General features: G+C 45.1%; 1 protein-coding gene across 1 annotated transcript in view; it reads right to left on the bottom strand.

Moving 5' to 3' along the window:
* The window catches only part of UBR4 (ubiquitin protein ligase E3 component n-recognin 4), a gene marked incomplete at its 5' end in the record, with an annotated part of 124,129 nt that overhangs the window by 52,688 nt on the left and 50,470 nt on the right, over positions 1–20,971 (bottom strand). The window contains 21 exons of the mRNA XM_015565924.1: positions 1,067–1,241; positions 2,511–2,648; positions 4,154–4,258; positions 4,715–4,892; positions 5,004–5,134; positions 6,985–7,096; positions 7,736–7,857; positions 8,697–8,837; positions 9,707–9,881; positions 10,830–10,964; positions 11,403–11,466; positions 13,346–13,562; positions 14,409–14,625; positions 15,018–15,181; positions 16,076–16,277; positions 16,561–16,732; positions 17,852–18,009; positions 18,304–18,531; positions 18,907–19,059; positions 19,389–19,547; positions 20,408–20,590. Of these exons, the coding sequence (XP_015421410.1) occupies positions 1,067–1,241; positions 2,511–2,648; positions 4,154–4,258; positions 4,715–4,892; positions 5,004–5,134; positions 6,985–7,096; positions 7,736–7,857; positions 8,697–8,837; positions 9,707–9,881; positions 10,830–10,964; positions 11,403–11,466; positions 13,346–13,562; positions 14,409–14,625; positions 15,018–15,181; positions 16,076–16,277; positions 16,561–16,732; positions 17,852–18,009; positions 18,304–18,531; positions 18,907–19,059; positions 19,389–19,547; positions 20,408–20,590 (3,329 nt within the window). The remainder of the gene's footprint in view (positions 1–1,066; positions 1,242–2,510; positions 2,649–4,153; positions 4,259–4,714; positions 4,893–5,003; positions 5,135–6,984; positions 7,097–7,735; positions 7,858–8,696; positions 8,838–9,706; positions 9,882–10,829; positions 10,965–11,402; positions 11,467–13,345; positions 13,563–14,408; positions 14,626–15,017; positions 15,182–16,075; positions 16,278–16,560; positions 16,733–17,851; positions 18,010–18,303; positions 18,532–18,906; positions 19,060–19,388; positions 19,548–20,407; positions 20,591–20,971) is intronic.

Raw genomic sequence — 20,971 nt, 5'->3', positions numbered from 1 at the left:
AGTTGGTTCTTTATAAATAAAATTGCAACCCCTAGCAAGACCACATTATCTGAACTCATGGAATTAACCTAGAAATCACATTAAGAGAAAATAAAAAGATTAAGTAGAAAGCCCCTTTATGTTAAGTTAAAAAATGAATTCCATCAAGATATCAGCAGTTAAACTGAGCCAGGTCACCTCCATGAGCGTTGTTGAAAGGGTCTGAGTGGAATGGGAGGGACAATAAAGGAGACACTCGGATGCCCTCTGCAATGTCTCTGATGACTGACAGCATCAGTGACCTGTTTTTCTGATAAAAATCACTCAGTTCAAAGTATTGATTCTTTATTTCTACACTAATGTGATAACTGTGGGCCTCAACAAATTTAACAAATACTATATCACGAGTGAATTCTTAGGTTTTTCTTCCTATTTCTCTAGTCACCTCTTGGTTAAGAACACATTCACTCCGCCAATCCAGTACAAACACCACCAGAATGTCTTGAGGGAAACTGATTAGAATTTTTAGATTAATTTCAATTTGCCAAGAGCTCATCACTGGTATTTTTTAGACATAAACATGCATTGGCTCTGTCTTACTTCTCTATTACATTATAAGCATGCTGAGCAAGCAGCTATTTCTAGTGTATATTTAATAACTATCACTGTTGAGCCTCTAACAATGCCATTTATAAAGAGAATGCTACAAAATTAGTTTCATCTTGTTGATGAAACAAGAAAGATTTGAGTGAGGAAGATATATTCCTCAGCTATTTAGGAATATAGGGAAGCCTTAAGGGAAAAACTAATTTCTATGCTCTCTGCATTTGATTTGATAGAATTCCAATTAGGACAACAAAGACAGATCTAGAACACTTGCAAAGATAGAATTCTAATTAGGACAACAAAGACAGATCTAGAACACTTGCAAAGATTTTTTAAATTGCTTCATGAGTTTATTATCTATATATTTCAAAAGAAATATACTGCTATCACCCACTCCACTTCCTGCAATGGATCCATCATCCTATTCCTAAAATATTTTCCCATCGGAAAGCCTCCTGACTGAGAATGACCAGGTCCTGACCTGTTGCTGGTGTGGACATCTCCTTCTCCTTCCCCTTCTCCTTCTCCCTCGGAGCCATCTCCTTCCTGATGCCCAGTGGTGGTGCTGATGGCGCCAGTGCTTGAGCTGACACTTCCTGGTCCGGCTGGATGCCCCTCTGCTGTGGCATCACCATAAGCACTGCTCCGGCCAGATACTGGAGGGAAATGATTTAAAAGCACAAATCAACTCCCAAAGCATGATGGAATCCAATGCATTCTCAAGTCAGCAATAGTTAGAAGATAACTGGTAGCTTTGGAAAATTTTTCTTCTATGTGAAACTATATAAGGATGAAATTCACAATTTTGACTCCATGGCACTATGCTAAATGACTCCCAAGACAGTCACTCATTCTTTTACAGAATACAATATCTATCTACAAGAATGATCTTAATCTTAGCTACTGATAAATTTCCATTTCACGTTCCAGAGAATATATACTGATTTGGGAATCTAGACATTCTCAGCTACTCTTAATCTCCTCCACAAAAAAAATTTTCAGCCCTAACTGGTTTGGCTCAGTGGATAGAGCATTGGCCTGCGGACTGAAGGGTACCAGGTTCGATTCCGGTCAAGGGCATGTACCTTGGTTGCAGGTACATCCCTAATGGGGTGTGCAGGAGGCAGCTGATCAATGTTTCTCTCTCATTGATGCCTTTAACTCTCTATCCCTCTCCCTTCTTCTCTGTAAAGAAAATCAATAAAATATATTTTTTAAAAAATTTTTTCACATCCACAGACTGATTTATAAGATCAAACCAAAATGGCTTTCTCATGCTTCCTCATCCTAGAGTTCCATCCCATCAGCTAGAATTATGTGAAATGACCTATTATATTAACACATCAGATCATTAACAAGGCTTCCCAAAATACCTTCCCCAGAAAGAGCAAAACCCAGAACATGGACTTCAAGGTCATACCAAAATTGTTTTAGATTAATCATGATTTGCACCCAACTTTTGTGGCTCGGTGGTTGAGCGACAACCCATAAACCAGGAGGTCATAGTTCGATTCCAGGTCGGGGCACATGCCAGGGTTGCAGGCTCAATCCCCAGTAGGGGGTGTGCAGGAGGCAGCCCATCAGTGATTCTCTCTCATTGTTGATGTTTCTATCCCTCTCTCCCTCTCTCTTCCTCTCTCTGAAATCAAAAAAAACGTTTTTTTAAAATCATGATTTGGGATTAGGTGTACCATTGCTTTCTTCCACTAACAGATAATTAAAAGCTGCCTATAAAATATTTCAATATTAACCTCACTGAGCTTAAGCTATTATCACTGAACACGTGAAACCCCAGGGATGAGGTCAAATAAATTCCATGAGATCCCAAAGCTTCCCTCTGCTGAAACCAATCCCAGGACCCAGGCAGGGATTCCCATTTTGTCCCCACCCTCTGCCCAAGGAGATCAGGATCCCAGACACATTACCACTGTGCTCGCCAGCCACTGAGTCCACTGCACTTCCCCCGCTCTCCGAGCCCACACTACCACCATGGTCAGCGGGAGAGGTCCGAAGGGTGGAACCATCAGTCGCTGCTGTGCTGCCCTCGTCATCTGAGGCTGGAGCTGAGAGAGTAACGAGAGCTGTTACAGGTAAAAACCCCTCCTTGGAGCAAAAGCATCAAACCACATAGTGCAGAAAACACAATGCAGTTTATCTGTCCTGTCGCCAAAGAAAAAAGGGAAAGGTTTGCTTTGCTGGTTAATAACTAACAGGAACAAACACTGCACATGGTGCATTGCGAACAGTACTGAGACGGAAGTGGAAACCCAGTTCACTGGGCATTTCCTTCGATGCTGCATCACAGTGCAAATAGAACAGTGCGGAGACTCAGTGAGAATCTGTGACATGAACACTCAGTTTTCTAGCTACAATGCTTCAGTCACCACTGTGTAGGTGTTACTGACTCCTCCTGAGATCGGAAGCACAGGACTCTGAATTTTAATGAGATTTGTTTTGTAATCAGTGCTCATAAGAGGAAATCACTATGTGAGCTCTTGAATCAGCCCTGCTTGTTTTTCTTTCTAATCAGGTGGTCCAGGGGGAGCTCACTGGGAAATTTCACACCTAATCATCCTCATCAGGTGCTAAAATGAAGCAAGGAAATTCCCCAGAGACAGCCACAGCATCCAGGATCAGGGCTGAGCTGAGACAGGAGGAAAATGCTGGATGAGGTACATGGAGGAGGGAAGCCAAGACAGCCACAGAGCACAGTAGGAACGTGGTACAGCACGATAGCAACCTCCAAGCCTGAAATGACAGCAACTAAAAGGACCAAGGAAAGCAACAAGCCATGGCAGCAGGTGAAGAGGAGCAGCCAGTTTATCTCTTTCTTACCGACCCAGGGTAAAACCTCCAAAAAGAAAATAAAAAAGAAAGAAACAAATATAGGGAAGCATCAGTCTGAAAAACTCCAAGTCAACCCTTAAATTAATCAGGGGTTGCTTTTCCAGCAGCTGTTCAGATGTCCCACCCGCTTCTATTTTGGTCCAACTCTCTACTAAGGAATTTTTCTTTTCTTACACATGAGAAGAGTTTTAAAGTGAAGACAAAATTAGGTCTGAAGATTTCCTATGCATTTGAATTGTGCACAAAATCCCTACCTCCCGAGCACGCACATCCCTGATAGCTAGCTACTTTAACCTGCAGCTAACTCGGCTTCTTGCAGCTTCACTTTTATTTCCAAATGAAGAGAAAAAGTTAAAAGGTATAATCTCTATTTCTTGTCTTTCTTTTAATGTTGTCTAAAATGTCAGAACGCTGATGAAGAACCCTGAAAGCTGTCGATTAAGCCCTAAAGCGGATCAACCTGCAAGCTGGTCTCCTGGTCTTTCCTCGGGAAATGAGCTGAATGAAGCCAGGCAGCATGCAAAGCCAGGAAGCGAAGCCATGAGCGCCCTTGCGGAACTGCATCGGTATGCCTTCCCCACTCCTGTTTCCAAAGCCAAGGCAGAAGCGGGAAGTCCAGAATGGCCTGTCAAAGCAGCTGCCCCTTACACTCTCACAGCATTGGAAACGAGGCCTGAGGGTCCTGGGGCCCTGAGCCGTGCTCCTTGCTGTGGACAGTTACCTGATGCTGTGGTGTCAGAGAGGGTTCCTGCGTCCAGAGAGGAAGAGCTGGGTGCCTGGCCGGACAGCCCCAGGCTCTGCAGGCCCAGGGCACTGCTGCTGCTGCCTGGGAAACAAGTGGAGAGTGAGCACAACATCCCCCCCAGACCCCAACCACAACGCTCCTTTGGCCACCTGCTGCCCTCGGGAGTCTAAACTCTCCAGCGTTAGACCCCTCTGGCCTAGAGGAGGTTAATCAAGAGCTATAGCTACCCAACCACCACGTTTCATTACAGAGATGGTGGAAGACTTTCTTTAGCTCAGGTAGGGAGGGCACAGGCTGGAGGAATCGAACAGATTTGGGAGGGACAATCCAACTAACAGAAACTATGAGACTGGCTCCCAGCCTGAAAATGTTACCACAATCCCTCTCACTCTCCACCTGTATCTCCAAACAGCTCTCACCCAGATCAACCTCTCCCCAAATCTGGGGACAAACTAAGTCAGTTGCACATCAGTAACTGCCAGACCCTCTTTCCTGTGCAAGGCAATTAGGCTGCTGTGCTCCTGGCATTGCCTCTACCTTGTTGGTCCTGCTGCAGGCTCAGGGCAATGGCCAGCTCAACCATGGTCTCATCATCTGCATCAGGCGGGATGTCCAGCATGGGCGGGAAGCCCTCTGCACCTGCCAGCAGGGCCTCCAGGGGAGAGGGGTTGCCATTGTTGACATTTTCAGCTGTCTCCAACACCATGGACTCAGACTGCAACGAGAAAGCTATGTCAGTATCCCACGGTAAATGGTAGCTTTTGGAAGTCCACTGAATAAGAGCTAGCAAGTTAGAGGCCCCCTTCCCCTCTCCGGCCCGACTCACCACCATCTCAAAATCTCCATGGTCCACCTCACTCTGTTCCTGGCTTTCCTGACGAATGTGACCACCATTCGGGATCCCTGATGACTGCATTTTCTCATCTGCATCATCATCGTCATCATCATCCTTGTCTCCTGAGTCGAAGAAATCCCAGTCACCTGAAGGCACTCCACCCTCAGCATGTGGCATGAGGAGTCACAGAGCAAACAAAAACCCAGACAAGCTACCAGCCGGCACCTGTGTCTTAGAGGTAAACTCCAGCCTGTTCTAATGTTTCCTGGACCTGGCAGGGTCTGGGAAGATGGGACTGGTAGTGACAGCTTGCCCCACCTTAGGAAAAGACTTTTTCCAGCTGATGAAGGGGGAGCGGGGATTTCCATAAAGCAGAGAAATCTAAAACCAGCTCCCACCAACTCTCGGGAGGCCTTGGGCAAGACAGAGAAAGTAAATAATAATGTCTGTTATCTGTCATGGCAGCTTAGAGTGTTATTTTATTATTTTTTTCCAAAACAACTGGGTTGGTGAGATTGTCACCCTACACAATCATTATGAGAATGAGGATTGAAAAAATGTGAAATCATCAAATGGAGGGTGAGGACACCACTACAGGTCCTGCCCAGCCAGCTCCTGTTGGAGGGGAGAGGCCTTCTAATGAGTTAGACCCCTTGCCTCCCACTCGATGGCTGGGAAAGCATGTGAATGTGGCCTTAATTGGAAACGTACACTCTCTGCACTTTAGCTTCTCACCAAAGATGCACAGACGGTTGCCTAGCTCATCCAAAGTTTAGATAACACTAATGATAGTCAAGGAGGGTGGAGGGTCACCAAGTCACAAGCATTCCTCCAGACCTGCACTGGACCACCGAGCAGCCACCAGCCACTGAGCATTTAGAATGTGACTGGTCCGAAAGGGGATGTGACATTAGTACTTACTACACACTAGATTAAGACTGCACAAAAAATACTTTTTAAGGCCCGGACCGGTTTGGCTCAGTGGATAGACCGTCGGCCTGTGGACTCAAGGGTCCCAGGTTCAATTCCGGTCAAGGGCATATACCATGGTTGCGGGCACACCCCCAGTGGGGAGTGTGCAGGAGGCAGCTGATCGATGTCTCTCTCATCGATGTCTCTAACTCTCTATCCCTCTCCCTTCCTCTCTGTAAAAAATCAATAAAATATTTTTTAAAAAAATACTTTTTAAGGACACAAAATATTTCACTAATAATTTATATTGACCACATGTTGAAATATTTTTATATATTAGGCTAATTAGTAAATTAATTTCAACGTACTTTTTACTCTATAATTTGGCACACAGAAATTTACAATTATGTATGTGCCTTTCATTGGTAATTTACTTCTGGGGGAAACAAGTAACCAGCGTGTTACATAATATGTTAATGCTAAGATACTCTGAGAAATGCTTTACAAAATGTTAAATGCCATGCCCTAGACTTGTGTCCCAGTGTATCATGAGGGAAATCTCTGGTGAAATCTGCTGTCAAACACTGCAGGCAAGACGAGCAGATACTACCCCCTGGGCAACAAAATGGATCCTTACTTTATGTACAGTTTTTATGCCAGGAAGTCTCCTTTTCCTGAAAAATAGCGGGGGGGTTTTCTTTAGTCACTGTAACTTTATAACTCTTCTTTTGTTACTTTTGCTGTGGCTTGGGGGAAGCTTTCAGCCAAATATAAGATCTTCACTTAACCATACAGGACTCATGCTGTCGGGTTTTTTTTGTATCCTTGGCTTGACTTTACTATTGTATCTTTATTTGTCCATGGCTTTGATTTTCTTTATTTTTATCCTACTTATTATATGCACTTTTATATGTCATCTTAAATCCTTTATGGAGTAAGGTAGGGTAACAACAAAAGACACATAAACAAAAGTCTCCAGAACCTTGGTCAACATGGGCAGCACGTCCTCCCTCCTCCCCCTTCCCACCACCTGAGAGCCTAAACCCAGACCTCGCATTACCCATTGGAGTGTTGCTTCGAGGGGAGGAGGGCAGCGTCACATGTCTCCGCTTGTTCCTGGGCCTTAGGACTCGAATTAGAGCTTGTTTACAAGAGAAGCTCACGGCAGGATCCTGAGGTTGAAAGGAAACTGTCATGCTTAGATTTTAAATCATTCACGAGACTGCCTACAAAACACTTTCCTCTCATGGTCAATCCCTTACACGCATGTGGAAGACCTACCGACTCAGTGGTAAGCCTTCTGAGCAAGTTCAGCAGCTAACCCATTTCCTGACCTGGCTGTGTCAGACCCACTCACTACATTCTTGTATCCGTGCTGGTAACGGACTGGCAGGTCGTTTGCTCCTGAAGTCACTCTGGCTCTCTACAAATGGGTTTTGGCTTTTCACCAGATGATCAGACTCATCCTAGCTCTGTGCTCAAATCAGTACTTCAAACACTTAGCTTCTGTGACAGTCACTGGAGATAGAGCTTGATGATGGTCTCTCATGTACTCACTTTAATACTTAACACTAACCAAGCAGCAATAACCAGGATATTCCTGGGGATCCAACACTGAACAAGACAAAGTCCATCACCTCTTCAACCATTTTTTCCATGGAATAAGTAAACTCTTAAAGCTTTTATTGATATTCAGAGCTCCATTTCCCATTATCTCCTTTAAGCCTGTTTTTATTTCATTAACTAACAAACATACAAAAAGTGATTTTTCCAGACATTCCCAGGCTATGTGGGGTTTTAGTGATACGTACAGGACACAGTAGCATCTGCATGTAGATCTTGGATGCTGTATTAATACAGTCCAGCTCACACGTACAGTAGCCATGGATAATGTCTACCAGAGCATTGACGGTAGCTTCAATATGAGTTAGGCCTAAAAGGGGATAAAAATATAACGAAAAAACTTCTAACTACCTGAAAGTCTAAGGAAAAGGAGAAATTCTTATCCCCACATAAAGGTCAAGATAACAACAAAATAATTAGCACAAAAAAAGCAAAATAAACAAAATACACACACAGAAATGTAGGCTGTCAGCATTATTTGATTTGTTTTATTAATACTCTCCTAATCTCTCAAACTGTCCTCGAAAACCTCACCAGATACCTTGCATCACAGACATAAGTAATTGTCTACACTTTTGGATATCAAAATAGGGCAGAGAAGTGTGAAAAGATGAGCAGATTCTAAATGTTCCCCACTAACCCCAGATCTTAGGTGATAAGTGTGACATTGACATGCCTTTTTGGTTTATTGCCCAAGAAAACTCCAAACATAAACCAACATTAGGGGTTGTTCTACTTTTCTAGATTGCTAGTAGATCCTGACTATCCACCTACACCCAGGATAGTGTGAGAAGTTAGATACCAAAGGCAATGACAGCTCGGAAATAACATAATTCTCAAGGTTGATACTTAACTTTTACCCTCTGAACTGGCTTTGAATCAAGCTCTCAAAGGTTTTTTAAACAATTATAAACATGACTAAGGACACACACACCCCTCCATGTGAAAAATTGACCCTATCATGAAGAGATAAAAGAAAACTCCACTTCCTTGCCCCTCCACTGAACGTCTGTTTTAGGAACAGTGTACTGGTCTCACAGACTTCTACTTCCTAACCATTAGTTCTGAATAAATGGATGACTAAAGGCTAGGGGTTCATTCTGTTCAAAGACAAACTTACAAGACTCAAGTTTCCCTTTCAAATGATACCTGGCAGGCAGGCGGGTGCCAAGAAGGCATTCTTGGGTTTGGACGCGTGGAGCTTCCAGAAGTGGTTCACCAGCTGGGTGATGAAACTGCAGCAATCTCCTTCCAGCTGCTTCTGCGGCTCTCTCCCCTCCTCCACTCCTTCTGAGTAGGAGAAAGAAAATTATTAACGACTGTAAATCGGAGATGGAATTTAATTTGTTTTAAGGTTAACTCAGGTCAAGGAAGCTTGCCTGGGGAGGGAGTTTCAAGTGGGGCCCCAATCAATATGCCAACTATCCCTAGATTCCAGCAGGCACATCTAGGAAAAAAACAGTCTGGGAAAGGAATATCACAGAAACACTGTATGTTAGAATTAAGAAGAAGGGGAGCATTCAAGATCTTTACAGCAGATTCAGAGACCTCAGGTCCAACTGTTAAACTTTTCAAAACTGGAGGACCGTCTGAGATTTTCTAGAATGATTCCTAGACTATGATATTTAAAGGAGGAGCAACATGATGACAGCATATGGGTGCATGAAAATAACAGAGAATTGTAAAGGCATCAATAAACTATATTTGATAAAGACAAAACAAGTTTGGTATCCAGACAAAATGAGAGAGGAGGAAACAGAATCGAGCACTAAGAAAGTCCATTACACATATTAATAAAATACTGGCAAAAGAACAGCATAAACGTAAAAGATATGACCCTATTACTTTAAAGCAACCAGGCCCAAGCTTAACTTTACCCTCAAGATCATAAGAGGTAGTGACAGATTATATCAATGCCCAGAGTAGTGAATAAACCCAAGGATAATACAAGAAGTAAGCACTGGAAAGAGTATTATTTACTTAAAAATGGTACAACCTTAATGTCACAAACCCTCCATAAGGTATAAAGACAAGAGAGCAAAATCCCTGGTTCGGAGCATGAAGTCAGTCAGAGGCCAGTGAGAACAATACAAGGGTGAAAGGGTGTAGAAGGTGTATGAAGCAGATTTCAGGACCACGTCCATCCAGGCTAAGTTCACCTGTTTCCATCTGGGGCAGCTTTGACTCCGTAAAATGGACAAGGTTGTTAGGGCGCATGATGGCAATGGAGCGAGCTGTGATCACCAGCCTCTGGAAGACCTCAGGGTCCAAGTCCTTGCCTTCTTTGCTGGATGTGTTGAGACACTGCACGGCTTTGCTCAGCAAGGCCTGATCCTATAATGGAAGGACCACAGAGGATAAACCACAAGCAAGGGCTGGTACTATGGCAAAGAGCAGAGGAGAGCTGGCAGATGGTCAGGATGGCTACCTCCTCTCAAGAGAACAGGTTAATTACCACCAGTTAATAGTAAAAAAATCTTCGAAGTTAAACTTTCTAATACATAAAATATTAAAGGTACTAAAAAAGGAAATAAGTCACAAAATCGTTACCAAACTGATGGGGAAGAAAATTAGAAACCACCCAATTCTCCAGAACTGCAACATCCCAGATCTCTTTCCCACAGTAAAAGGTCATTCTTTTGCAAGTTCATACCACCCAAAGGTTGTTTCCAAAACTGCCTTCGCTTGAGTGGTGCAGCAGGATAAACTCACATTTCTCAGTTCTCTGGGTTAGAGGCATAAAAACTAACCAAGGCATCTGGGCTGCTGACTTTTCCATCTGTGGAAACTGGCCCAACTTACTGCATTCGGCCCCACTTACTTTTACAGGTGAGACCCTCTCTTCCCAGGTTCCCCCTCAGTCTCTCTCCAACAACCATTCAACAATTTCCTCACAAGCAAGTACACTGATAGGCTGGTACCACAACTGGCAGAGGAAAACACCAACAGCCCTGATCTCCCAAATGAGTCCCCCTCTTCACTCTCTTCCAGCCAGAGACTCACATCAAATGCCCCTCTTTCTTAACTCTTGCTGATCCTATTAGAGTGACAGAAAAAACAAATGCAAACCAGTAGCCCACTGCCGGCTTATCCTGTTTCCAGGAATATCCATTAATTTCTCAGGAGACATTTTTAGACTGTGTGGGTCTAATCTCAATGCTATCCCTCTCCACTGTACTTCACTATGCCCTTACTTTACATACGAAAGCCAACATACTTGATTCCCTGTCAGTAGCCCCAACTTCCACCTCCACAGAAGGCATCCCAAGAGGGAACGATTACCTTGTGGCTGTGATAGGCCGAGCGGCTGGTGTGCAGGCTGGCCAGGAGGCTCTTGGACTGCTGCTGGACACTGGCAGGTGCTGGCAGGGACAGCAGCAACGTGGCCAGCTCCTGAGCTGCGTTCTTGTTTCTCTCCTGATGCGAAAGACAGGAGGGGTACCACTAAGCCTACCGCGTCCATGTGGAATGCACTGTCTACACCCTGCCCTCCTCTTTCTTTCCTCCCTTCCAGACCCCCAGGGCAAGGTGAGCTCCATGGACTGCAAAAAGCCAAACAAGGAATTTCAGAAATTATAATCCTCTCACAATACAGGTGTAGAAATAGAGTCCAAGCTCATGACTCCAGAAGTGTTCTTTTACCAGCACTCACCCTGTTCTCTGAAACACTGTTACAAAGGGTCCCCCAAAAGTAGGACAGAAGGCCTTAAGTGGAAGACTTCTCTAACACTTCTCAGCAAATAAAGATTAAGCTATAAATGTCCCTTAGAGCTGGGAGGCCCCGGGGCTTCTGACAATTCCACTGACTTCCTGCCCCTTCAGAAGGCTCCCATGAACTTTGAAAAAGTAACTTGCCTTTTCGATGATTGGGCCAACAGCAAAGCAGCTTTCCAGAGCTTCTAAAGAACTCACCACCAGCCTAGGGAGACAGAAAAGCTGGCTTGAGTACAACAACCCTTCTCTCTGCCCTGTGCTTTAGCCTGCGCAAACTCTAGTCATGAGGACCTTGGGGACAGCTAATGAATGCCAAATACAAAATCAAAGCATAAGACCTGCCACAGGCATCAACCATGCATATCCTTTCCTCGTGTTGCAGGCCAGGAGAAACCTGGCTCCTGCTTGGAGATCAACCCGAGGCCATGTTCATAATCCGTAACTCAAAGACAGGGCTTTTCTTCCTTAAAGAGGATAAATGTGCTTCCTTCTGCTGCCTGTGGCAGGGATCACTGAGATGGGCTTAACAGTCTGATGCAATGGGACCTGAAGCTCAGATGCCCACAGTTCACAGGCAGAGGGATACATACACAAGGGGAAAGGTTAAATGTTCTTATACGGGGAAGGTTAGTTTATATTTTACTTACACCTCCTAGAAAATGCACAAAGGCACTTCTTATGCGTCCCTAAGTATGGGGAAGAAAGCAAACTGTATTTTCAGGAGCATGCCAATTGCCACCATTTAAAGGATACTACAAAGCACCTTTAGAAACCTGAGCGATTTTCTTGTAGGAAATAACAGGAAACCCAACTGTAACATGCTGCCCAGGACCAACTCCTGTGAGTTTAATGTGGCATAGTAAAAAGACCAATGCTCGGAGGACCGATGCTCTGGAGAGAGGGAAAGGACTGAGAAGGCAGTTGGAAAGGAAGGTCAAGGGGTAGAGGAAGACAAAGAGCCAGGGAAGAGAGACCAGGGGCATAAAACAGCTGGACGGAATAGCTCTCCAGTGGCTTTTCAGGTGGTAGGGCTTCTTGATTGTCCCACTGCCCCTGGCCGCCCTTCTCATCTACTGTAGAGAGGGCACAGGGAGGAATGAGGTAAGGAAAAGAGAAAGCCAACAAAGTCTGAAGCAGCCAACACCAAGTGCGCACGTACAACCCTCCGCATTCTCCACTTTTCGGCAGACAGCTCTGCAGCCATGCAACCACCAGAACAGAGAGGAGCAGGAGGACTCTTCCACAGAAGCAGATTCAACGCAAAGCCACACCATTGGGTTACACTGCTCTCTGACACACACTCACTCGTGCAGAGAAAAGAAAGAGGGCATACTAACCGGTCCAGCTTGGTTAGGGACTCAGTTTCAGAACTTGGGGAAGAAGCAAAGAAAAAAAAAAAAGGAAAAAAATGTGAAGCTCGGAGAAACCTGGAAACACATCCTAAGCAAACAATATAAGAATAGGGTAGGGGAAGAGAAAAGGAGAGAGAAGGGAAAGGGGGAGGCTGCTGGTGGGAGGCAGTGATTCAAGCCAGGCTATTCTTATGACTTACAATGTAAGAATCTCAACATCTTACATCATGAGTTACTTCATCTGCCATGGCAAACCAGTAGCTGCCTAATGCAAAGAAGCCAAGCGCAGTACTTAAGGAGGCCTCTGGAGGGAGCCCAGGAGGCTCTGAACTCTGCCACAACACAGCAGCCAGCCTCTTACAGCAGTTATCACCACATAAGTTGCTGCTGCAGAGAAAGATGAGAAAATGATGAAATCGGAACGAAAGGGAAGATTTCCCCCCATAATTTCTGCAAGACTGGATCCTAATCTACACTCGTATAAGCATCTTAGCAGCCTCTGGCTATACCAAAGGATGCCTGAGCATTAAGAGAAGGCACAGATGGCTCTCAACACACTTTCAGGCTTTGTCTGCACACGAAGAGGACAGCGAGTATTGGGAGTTGTGTGAACACTTGAAAATCACGGGCTCAACCTGAGGCAGTTAATACGGGCTGACTCTCTCAAGACACAGGTTCTGCAGGGAGAGTGAGAAATGGTGATACTGAAGCCAGCCCCTTCAGTGCTGGTACCTCTCCAGGACAGTTCCACTGGTTGTGGTGGGGGCGGCTGAGTCGCTCTCTCCAGTGCCATTGCTCTGGTTCAGGTTTGAAGGACAGATGTTGCTGACAGAGGCAGAAGGGAATTCTTCCGGGGGCTCATCTGGCCAGCCAAACTGCTCCTTAGTCTTGCCATAAATTTTTACAGCATCGATCATGGTGACACCTGCTGGATCCACCGAGGCCCCAACTGTAATAAGCAAGAGAAGCTATTAAGAAGCACATTCTCTGAAGGGCTAACACCACCATCTTCAAAGCAAACACCAGAATAAGTTTGAGCAAAGTAGCAAATCACATGCATTTTCAGTCATAGAACCTGATCTCCTGCAACTTCAGCAGCACCTTAGTCTGCACAGATATTAAATACATGAAGAAACAGCCCCACAATCAAAGCCTATGAGGTCTACTATTTGGAAGAAGAGTCGCTGACCATCACTATAGGAACCAGACCCTCTGCGCTATCAGGACACTGTATCGCCAACCCCCTCGCGCAGAGAACTCTGAGCACTCCCATTGTTCAAAGCACAGATCCCCATCATTCACACAAATAGCATCAGACAGACGGCCAGTAAACACTATAGAAAGATGCCAGCCTTATGCAAGACTCGGGATTTATATTCAGGGTTTCAAGTTTTTAATAGCCTGGCAAGGCAAGGCACGGTCAAACACCTCAGTGCCGTGGACCTATGGCTGTCTCTGTGCTTTAAGGAAGCCTTGTGACTTCACGTGCTGATCTTGCCTCCTCTCGGCATAAACACGCAGGCAGCCCATCAGCAAGGCTGACCCAAGCCTACAGACGTGGAACTGAAGCAGATTTTGACCCTATCTCCACCCCTCCCATTCTCAGGTATATCCCTTTCCTGTCACCTCGCCTCCTTCATATCTCAAATGAAGCTCAGAGTTCCATGACAGTAGAGACCACAGAGGTATCAGCAGAATAGAGGGTCCCCAAATACTCAAGAGCCACAGGGAAGTGGCCCCCAAGTCAGCATCACAGTGGGAAGGATACAATCGGTGCCAGGGGCTGGTGACTCACTGAAGAGGTTCAGTTTCTTATCAGCCTGCAAGGCCTCTTCTCTGGTGAAGGGGAAGTCGAACCAGCGGGAGCGACTCAGGTTAAGCTGCATCGTTCTGCCAAAGATCTCGATATATGACGGAGCCCGTTCAATTGCCTGGGTCCCAATCTGGATCCGCATGCCCGTCATCACCATTGTGCTGTTGTTGTTACTAATCTCAATGGTGAAGCCACCAGGCTGCAGGAAAGAAAGGCTCATATCAGAGAACGAATACAGTTCTTAAGGGCAGACCTGTAAACCTTCCTCTGACAGTGTCTCAGTGTGGTCCCCACAACACCTTCATCCTTTTAACTCTCCAGTAATAATTTCCTTCCTTCCAAAGCCAGGCAAATTGAGACAGGGAGCAGACTCTCTTCAATTTCAGGCTTCCTTCTCCCTCGCAGTTACCACCCACCTGCCCTCTGCACAGCACACCTGTTGGTAACGTTGTTCAGAATCCCTTCTGCATGGGGTGACAAATATTCACCCCAGGGACCATTTAACTAGTGTCTAGGGGCAGTGGCACGCTCAAGAGATGTGCTCTCCAACAACACTGCTTGAATCTGAACCCAGCCTGACCCAGTCCTCACCTTGGTGTTGGCCACATACATGCCAGTGGAATTCAGCCGGTGCTTTATCTGTTGTGCATTGTAGACCTGCAGAAGGTCATTACCACCAAACTCCACATCTGTCAGCTGCTGGTTGTGTTCAAAGAAGTCAATGGGGAAGGTCACCTGGCTGGATGTGCGGGTTGCTGTGGACAGCAGCACAGATTGCCAGAGAGCACTGGTAAGTGTCGCCTCGCCCACCTCTGTGCCCACTCTATAGGTCGCACCCTTCCAGCTCAGCCCACACACACATGCTCCAAGCTTTCTAGACAAACTCTGGATTATAATGTTTGCATCAGTATGATGCCTACATGTGGTTAGCTATACCACAGTTATTATCCCTATAACCACAATATCACCTAGCAGGACAAAGAAACCTGGCGCTGGTGTTGCGTACAGTTACTAACAATAGGTCCTCTCATAGCTGGTTTGTTTAAAATAAGTAGAACGATTTTTTTACTGGCGGATGAGCTGCATCACTATCTCACAGACTGGGACAAATTTCAGGTAATGGGAGGACCCCCACAACGCTCTGTGCTTAGCCAGATTTACTCACTCCTACAGTCAAGCTTTCACTCCCTGAAGAGTCCTCCGTCAGTCAGGAGCAGGATCCCAGCTCAGAGACCCAGGAGGGGCTCTTCACTCCTCACTGAGAAATTAACCAGCAACTGGAGAACCTACTCCTCAGTTCTTGCACTTCCCACCAGGCAAGCAATTTTCCCTGAACCCAGAGAAAAATCTCTCAAACAAGGTCCAAAAGATAATTCTTTACTGGGCACCTGAGAATGGATGACCCTAAGTGGAGAGCCAATGGGTGCTTCCAATTAGTATAATGTGTCTCTAAAAGCCACACAGAGCATTGGTGGCCTCAGGAAACTTGAGTCCATTTTTGGAAATTAGCTAAGACATATCCCTACCTTTACAAAACATGGAAGTCAGACAGTCACCGATTCTTTATGGATATTTACAACAGTCTACTCTATTTATCATCTAGAAGACTGCCCCCCCCACCCCCTCAGCCCTGACTTGAGGGGCCTTACTGATGGTGGCTGTCTTGCGCTTTCGAACGGGCTTCATTATGCTGATGACACTGCTAGGCTGCAGGGATGGCTGAAGCCAATAGGAGGTGTTCTCCACGTTGGCCATGTAGATGCGCAGGCTGCCATCCTCACACAGCAAGATCATGGTTGTCCGCTGCTGCTCGTTGCAGGCCGTGTGCCTAATGGCGACCATGTCTTGGATCTAGAAGGGGACAAAGGAGGGTGTTAGTTCCCGCACCTACAGATCAGAACCTCAGAGAGAGAGAGAGAGAGAGAGAGAGAGAGAGAGAGAGAGAGGCAGAGAAGCAGCTGGTTTCACAGTCAGTTGTGGGGCTGCAGAAAGATGGCATGCACGGGCGTTGAGGGGAAAAAATGGATCCCAATCCTTATATCGGCTCCACTGAAAGAGCTGGGAAAGTAGACTAAACAACATAAAACTAGAGCAGGTTCACGCAATTCAAGTGATGGGAGAATGTGGCACTGACCTTTGCTTTAGCAGGAAGAGTCTTTATTTCTTGAATAAGAAAAGTGTCTGGTTTCACCATAACTACCAGTGGCACACCTGTAGTTTGCTGGACACAACACACCAAACCAGGGTGGTTCATCACCTCAGACCACTGGCAAAGGGCAGGAGATGTTTTACTGCCACCATTGGAACTGCAGACAACAAAAGTGGCCACGGTCAGGGTCACAGCTCCATCATCTACTGGAGCTGTCCTTGAGCTAAAGGACATCCTCACTAAACACCTGACTCTCAGAGCAAGCTATTTGTCCAGGACTCAATTACCCATGAGTCTCATTTCTATTCTGAGCCATGTATATACTCTCATATGCCCCAAAGTGTGCCCCAGCAGGAGTCCTGGTTAGGATCTCCACTGCTAGGCTCCACTGTCTGAGGGAATAGGTACCCAGTTTGGCTCAGTGGAGCGTCGACCTGTGGACTGAAGGGTCCCGGGTTCAATTCTAGTTAACGGTATGTACCTGGGTTGCAGGCTCCTCCCCAGCCTGGGCCTTGGTCAGGGTTCATGCAGGAGGCAACCAATCGACATGTCTCTCTCACATTGGTATTTCTATCTTTCTCTCTCTCTTCCACTCTCTAAAAATCAATGGAAAAATAGCCTTGGGTGAGGATTAAAAAAAAAGTCTCCAAACACTTCAAGTTATGTGTGAATGACATCTATTTTATTTCATCCCAAACCAGTAATTCACAAAACAGAGGCCAGAAAGTACTAGAATGGTTCTTCAATAGCAGATAAGGAAAAAATCCTAAACCCCTTCCCCCTCCCTAAATAAAACAGTCACTACTTCGCACACATCTCTATTATCTAAAAAGCTAATGGAACCTTCTAGATCCCCAACCCCAACTATGCCCCCACTACCGATTCCATGTTTTATAACCAATGAGTCCCCCAAGAGGCAACTTAAAGGCCATTATGACAACATGCATGTCCAGGAGAAACTTTCCCTTCTCAAAACTCAGTAATCACATTAAAATCCGCTTTGCTGCCTTGACTACAGCTTTTCCTTCTGAATGACAGTGGCCCCACAAACTACCTCTTATGCGTTAATCTCCATGGTGGGGACAAACCATGCAGACAGCCCAACCTGCCGACACTGGATGCTGCCTGACTGTGAAGATACCAGCAGGGAAAGGAGCTGTCTGATGGAGGAAAGTACATTTCACCAAATTCCTAACAGACACAGTGCTTAGGGGGGAGGGGAGCCCTCCTGGTGAGTGTGGGCATTATGAAGCCAACATGCAGGGCTCATTCCCACCTTTTGATGTTGATGGAGAAGAGCTGCAACACCTCCAGAGTCGTCCTGCTGATGGTGGCCGCAAATGACTTGCCTTGACAATAGCTGAAGAAGAGCATCTGCAACACGTGGGAGTAGTAGACAGACACACCACCACCTGCCACCTGGCTGTTACTGTCCTGTCAGGACAAAGACACGTCCGCATTAACTTCTCATGTTGCCTTGGGTACCAGCTTCCCGTTTTGCTGGTTATTAGTTTTAAATCAAGACTCTGAGCTCTCATAGTCTAAAACATGAGATCCCTGGGCTAAATTTTAAAAAGTGAGAATAAAGAAACATCAAGTTGAATTTACTCCTAAAGGATAATAGTTTTTGCTATTAGGTAAAAAGTTAGAAGAAAAAAGAACCAGAATAGAAGAGTTGCTAAGCTAATTAAATCGGGAATAGAAGGAAACGGCAACATTTGCTTTAACCTTTAGGTCCTCGTGGTTGATTTCCAGAACATTAGTGACATAGAAGGGTCCCTGCTGGGCACTGCTGGCCTCCTCCATGAGCTGAGTATAGATGTACCCCGCTGATGACATTATAACAATGATGTTCTTTCCCTCCTCGTTAAAGAGGAAGGTCACATCTCGTATCTTTGAGCTTGGCAGGAGAAAGTAGAAGGTTGGACTCAAGGCATCAACAGACAGGTCATAAATCTGCAGAATGAAAGGAAAAAAGATGAAATCAGGGAGATCTATTGCAGCTCCACTCCCAAATTATCCTGGTAAATCCAAAGAGCTACAATTGGAGAGCAAGTGCTAGGCACTGATGAATAAAGTACCCGTTACTCTCTCTCAAGGAATGAGCAGGGGAGAGATACACATCAACAAATTCTGCCACAAGTACAGCAATAGCTGTGTATTTGGTATGCTGGGGAATTTTAAGTTGCCTACACACAGAAAGCTCCTGCTCGGCAATGTAACAAAATGTTAGGATTTTTTCATTTTTTATTTCTGAGAAATTGAGATCAGACATTCTGGATTTAAAAGCAAAACCATTCTAGGACCACATCATCAGAGCTGTTACCGTACCTTGACAAAATCTGCGGTGACAATCGCTAACTCAGTCTGTGAACCAGGTAACCACACGGCTTTGATGATGAAGTTTCCTGTGGCCAACTGGGGGTGCAACACCAAGTGATCCGAAACGGAGCCTGAGCTACTGAAGGTCAGCACATGGCAGTCCTGGACACAGTTAAGGGACAGAATGGTTGAAAGATGATTTGGAAATAGACTAATTCATTTCAGAGTTCTAATGTTTCCTATTCTTCCCTAATATTCCCTGCCTTCAGACAGTATTCAGACTATCTAGAACATATTCAGGTTTCAAGAACATATAAAGATTATTCCAACATAAAAACAATGTAGAAGTAATTCAGATAAATATTTCTTTTGCATGCCAATCATTTTTAAGTTTAACCTCAACAGCCAGTAAGGAAAGTGGTGCTAAGAACAGGAGAGAGGTGACTAGGACCCACAGCGCTAGGTAACCAACCCTGGATCATGACTGTTACCTTCAGCCCACACACAGCCAGGTAGTCTTCCTTGCATGGATTCCCGGTGAGGCTCAACACAGTAAAGGGGACTGGGGCAGATGCCAGGCGGGTGAGCGTCAACTTCCTTTTGCTGGAATCTGCTTGCTTCAGGAGTGCAGAGAGCTGCAGAACAGTGATCTGCACAGGAACAATTACCAATTTATTCTTAACCCTAGTCTTCTCAGAGAACACAGCAATAACAAACACTTCTTCAATAGGAATATTAGTTTGCAGGTTTTTATTGTGGATAAGCCTCTGAGGAAAACCCTAGCCCAATATCAGCCTCTATTTCTCCTGGCTAAAAGATATGGAATGTCTTCATTTTCTCCATCCAGTGAGGACCAATAAACCTAATTTCTCTTTCTATAATCAGTTCATAAAAATAAATTGCTATGTACTATATCCTTTCTAGTTTACTACGAAATATTTTTGAGTATTTTCCAGCTCTTTTAAGAACTATTCATATCTCTAGTTTGTTCTTTTCACTTAAGGTAATGTTAAAACAATTTATGGTGATAGAGAAGCCAGAATACAGAAAAACGTGAAGATACCCACAACTCTCTCACCTTCCATGGGTTCTAGAACACAACATATAAACTTTCCAGTGTCCTTTGAGGGCTGGGAGGAACCAAATAAGGAACACTTAGTTTTCCTATGAAGCTGTCTCTTGGCTTATGCCTTCCAGAGTGACCAAACTGGAAGTCACTCTGTCATAGGTCACTGCTTGTCATTACCTTTCCCTGGGGCTTGAAGGACATGCTTTGAGTGGGGATTTACTAATGAGAAACAGAGCCTTTGTTCGTCATACTGGGTCTAAGTCTAATCAGGTCACCAAGTGTTCCAGTAGAAATGCTCATTGAGCACTGTCCTTAAAGCATTCTCAGAACCTGATAGATTTTTCCCAAAGGGCCAATCTGAGCATAGTCATCTATCTGTTTTACTTAGCACTTAAGATAAATAAAATCTAAAATGAGTAGGAAGGAAATGGGAGTACCCACCTTGCCTTTCTCATGACTGACTGCCAAATGTTGGCGACGCCCATGGGGGGAGGAGAGTACACACATAGCCACCCGCCTGAGTACATGGGCGCTGATTAGCTGTCGAATAGTCTGGCCCTGGTCTCCGCTGTAATTCATCCGAACATTCTCAAAGGCACCTTCCTGGGAGCCTAAGGTGGGAACCTGGCATAGAGGAAAGCAGAGAGTAGGCAATCATGAGGCAAACAAAATCAATTTGATTCACACACGATTTAAGCGACTAAGATGCTGCAGTTAGGTCATTCAGGAGCAATGGACGCCAATCTCTGTCCATGGACACAGGTAAGTTTGTAAAGTTATTCTCAGCAATAACAACAATGTAGTGAATGTTTCATAAAGCTACATCTACACTAATAAAAGAGAAAAATGGTAATTGGCGTACGACGCTACCCTTTTCATTGGCTAATCAGGGCTATATGCAAATTAACTGCCAACAAGATGGTGGTTAATTTGCATATGTAGGCACAATGCAGGGAGGCGAAAGGGAAAGCAGGAAGAAGCCCCCTGCCACTGACAGTGATCAGA

Source organism: Myotis davidii, unplaced genomic scaffold (genome assembly GCF_000327345.1).
Source record: "Myotis davidii unplaced genomic scaffold, ASM32734v1 scaffold299, whole genome shotgun sequence".
In the NCBI taxonomy this organism is placed as follows: Eukaryota; Metazoa; Chordata; class Mammalia; order Chiroptera; family Vespertilionidae; genus Myotis; species Myotis davidii.
Note: the sequence above shows the minus strand (reverse complement) of the source record. Positions and strands in the feature narration are given on the sequence as shown.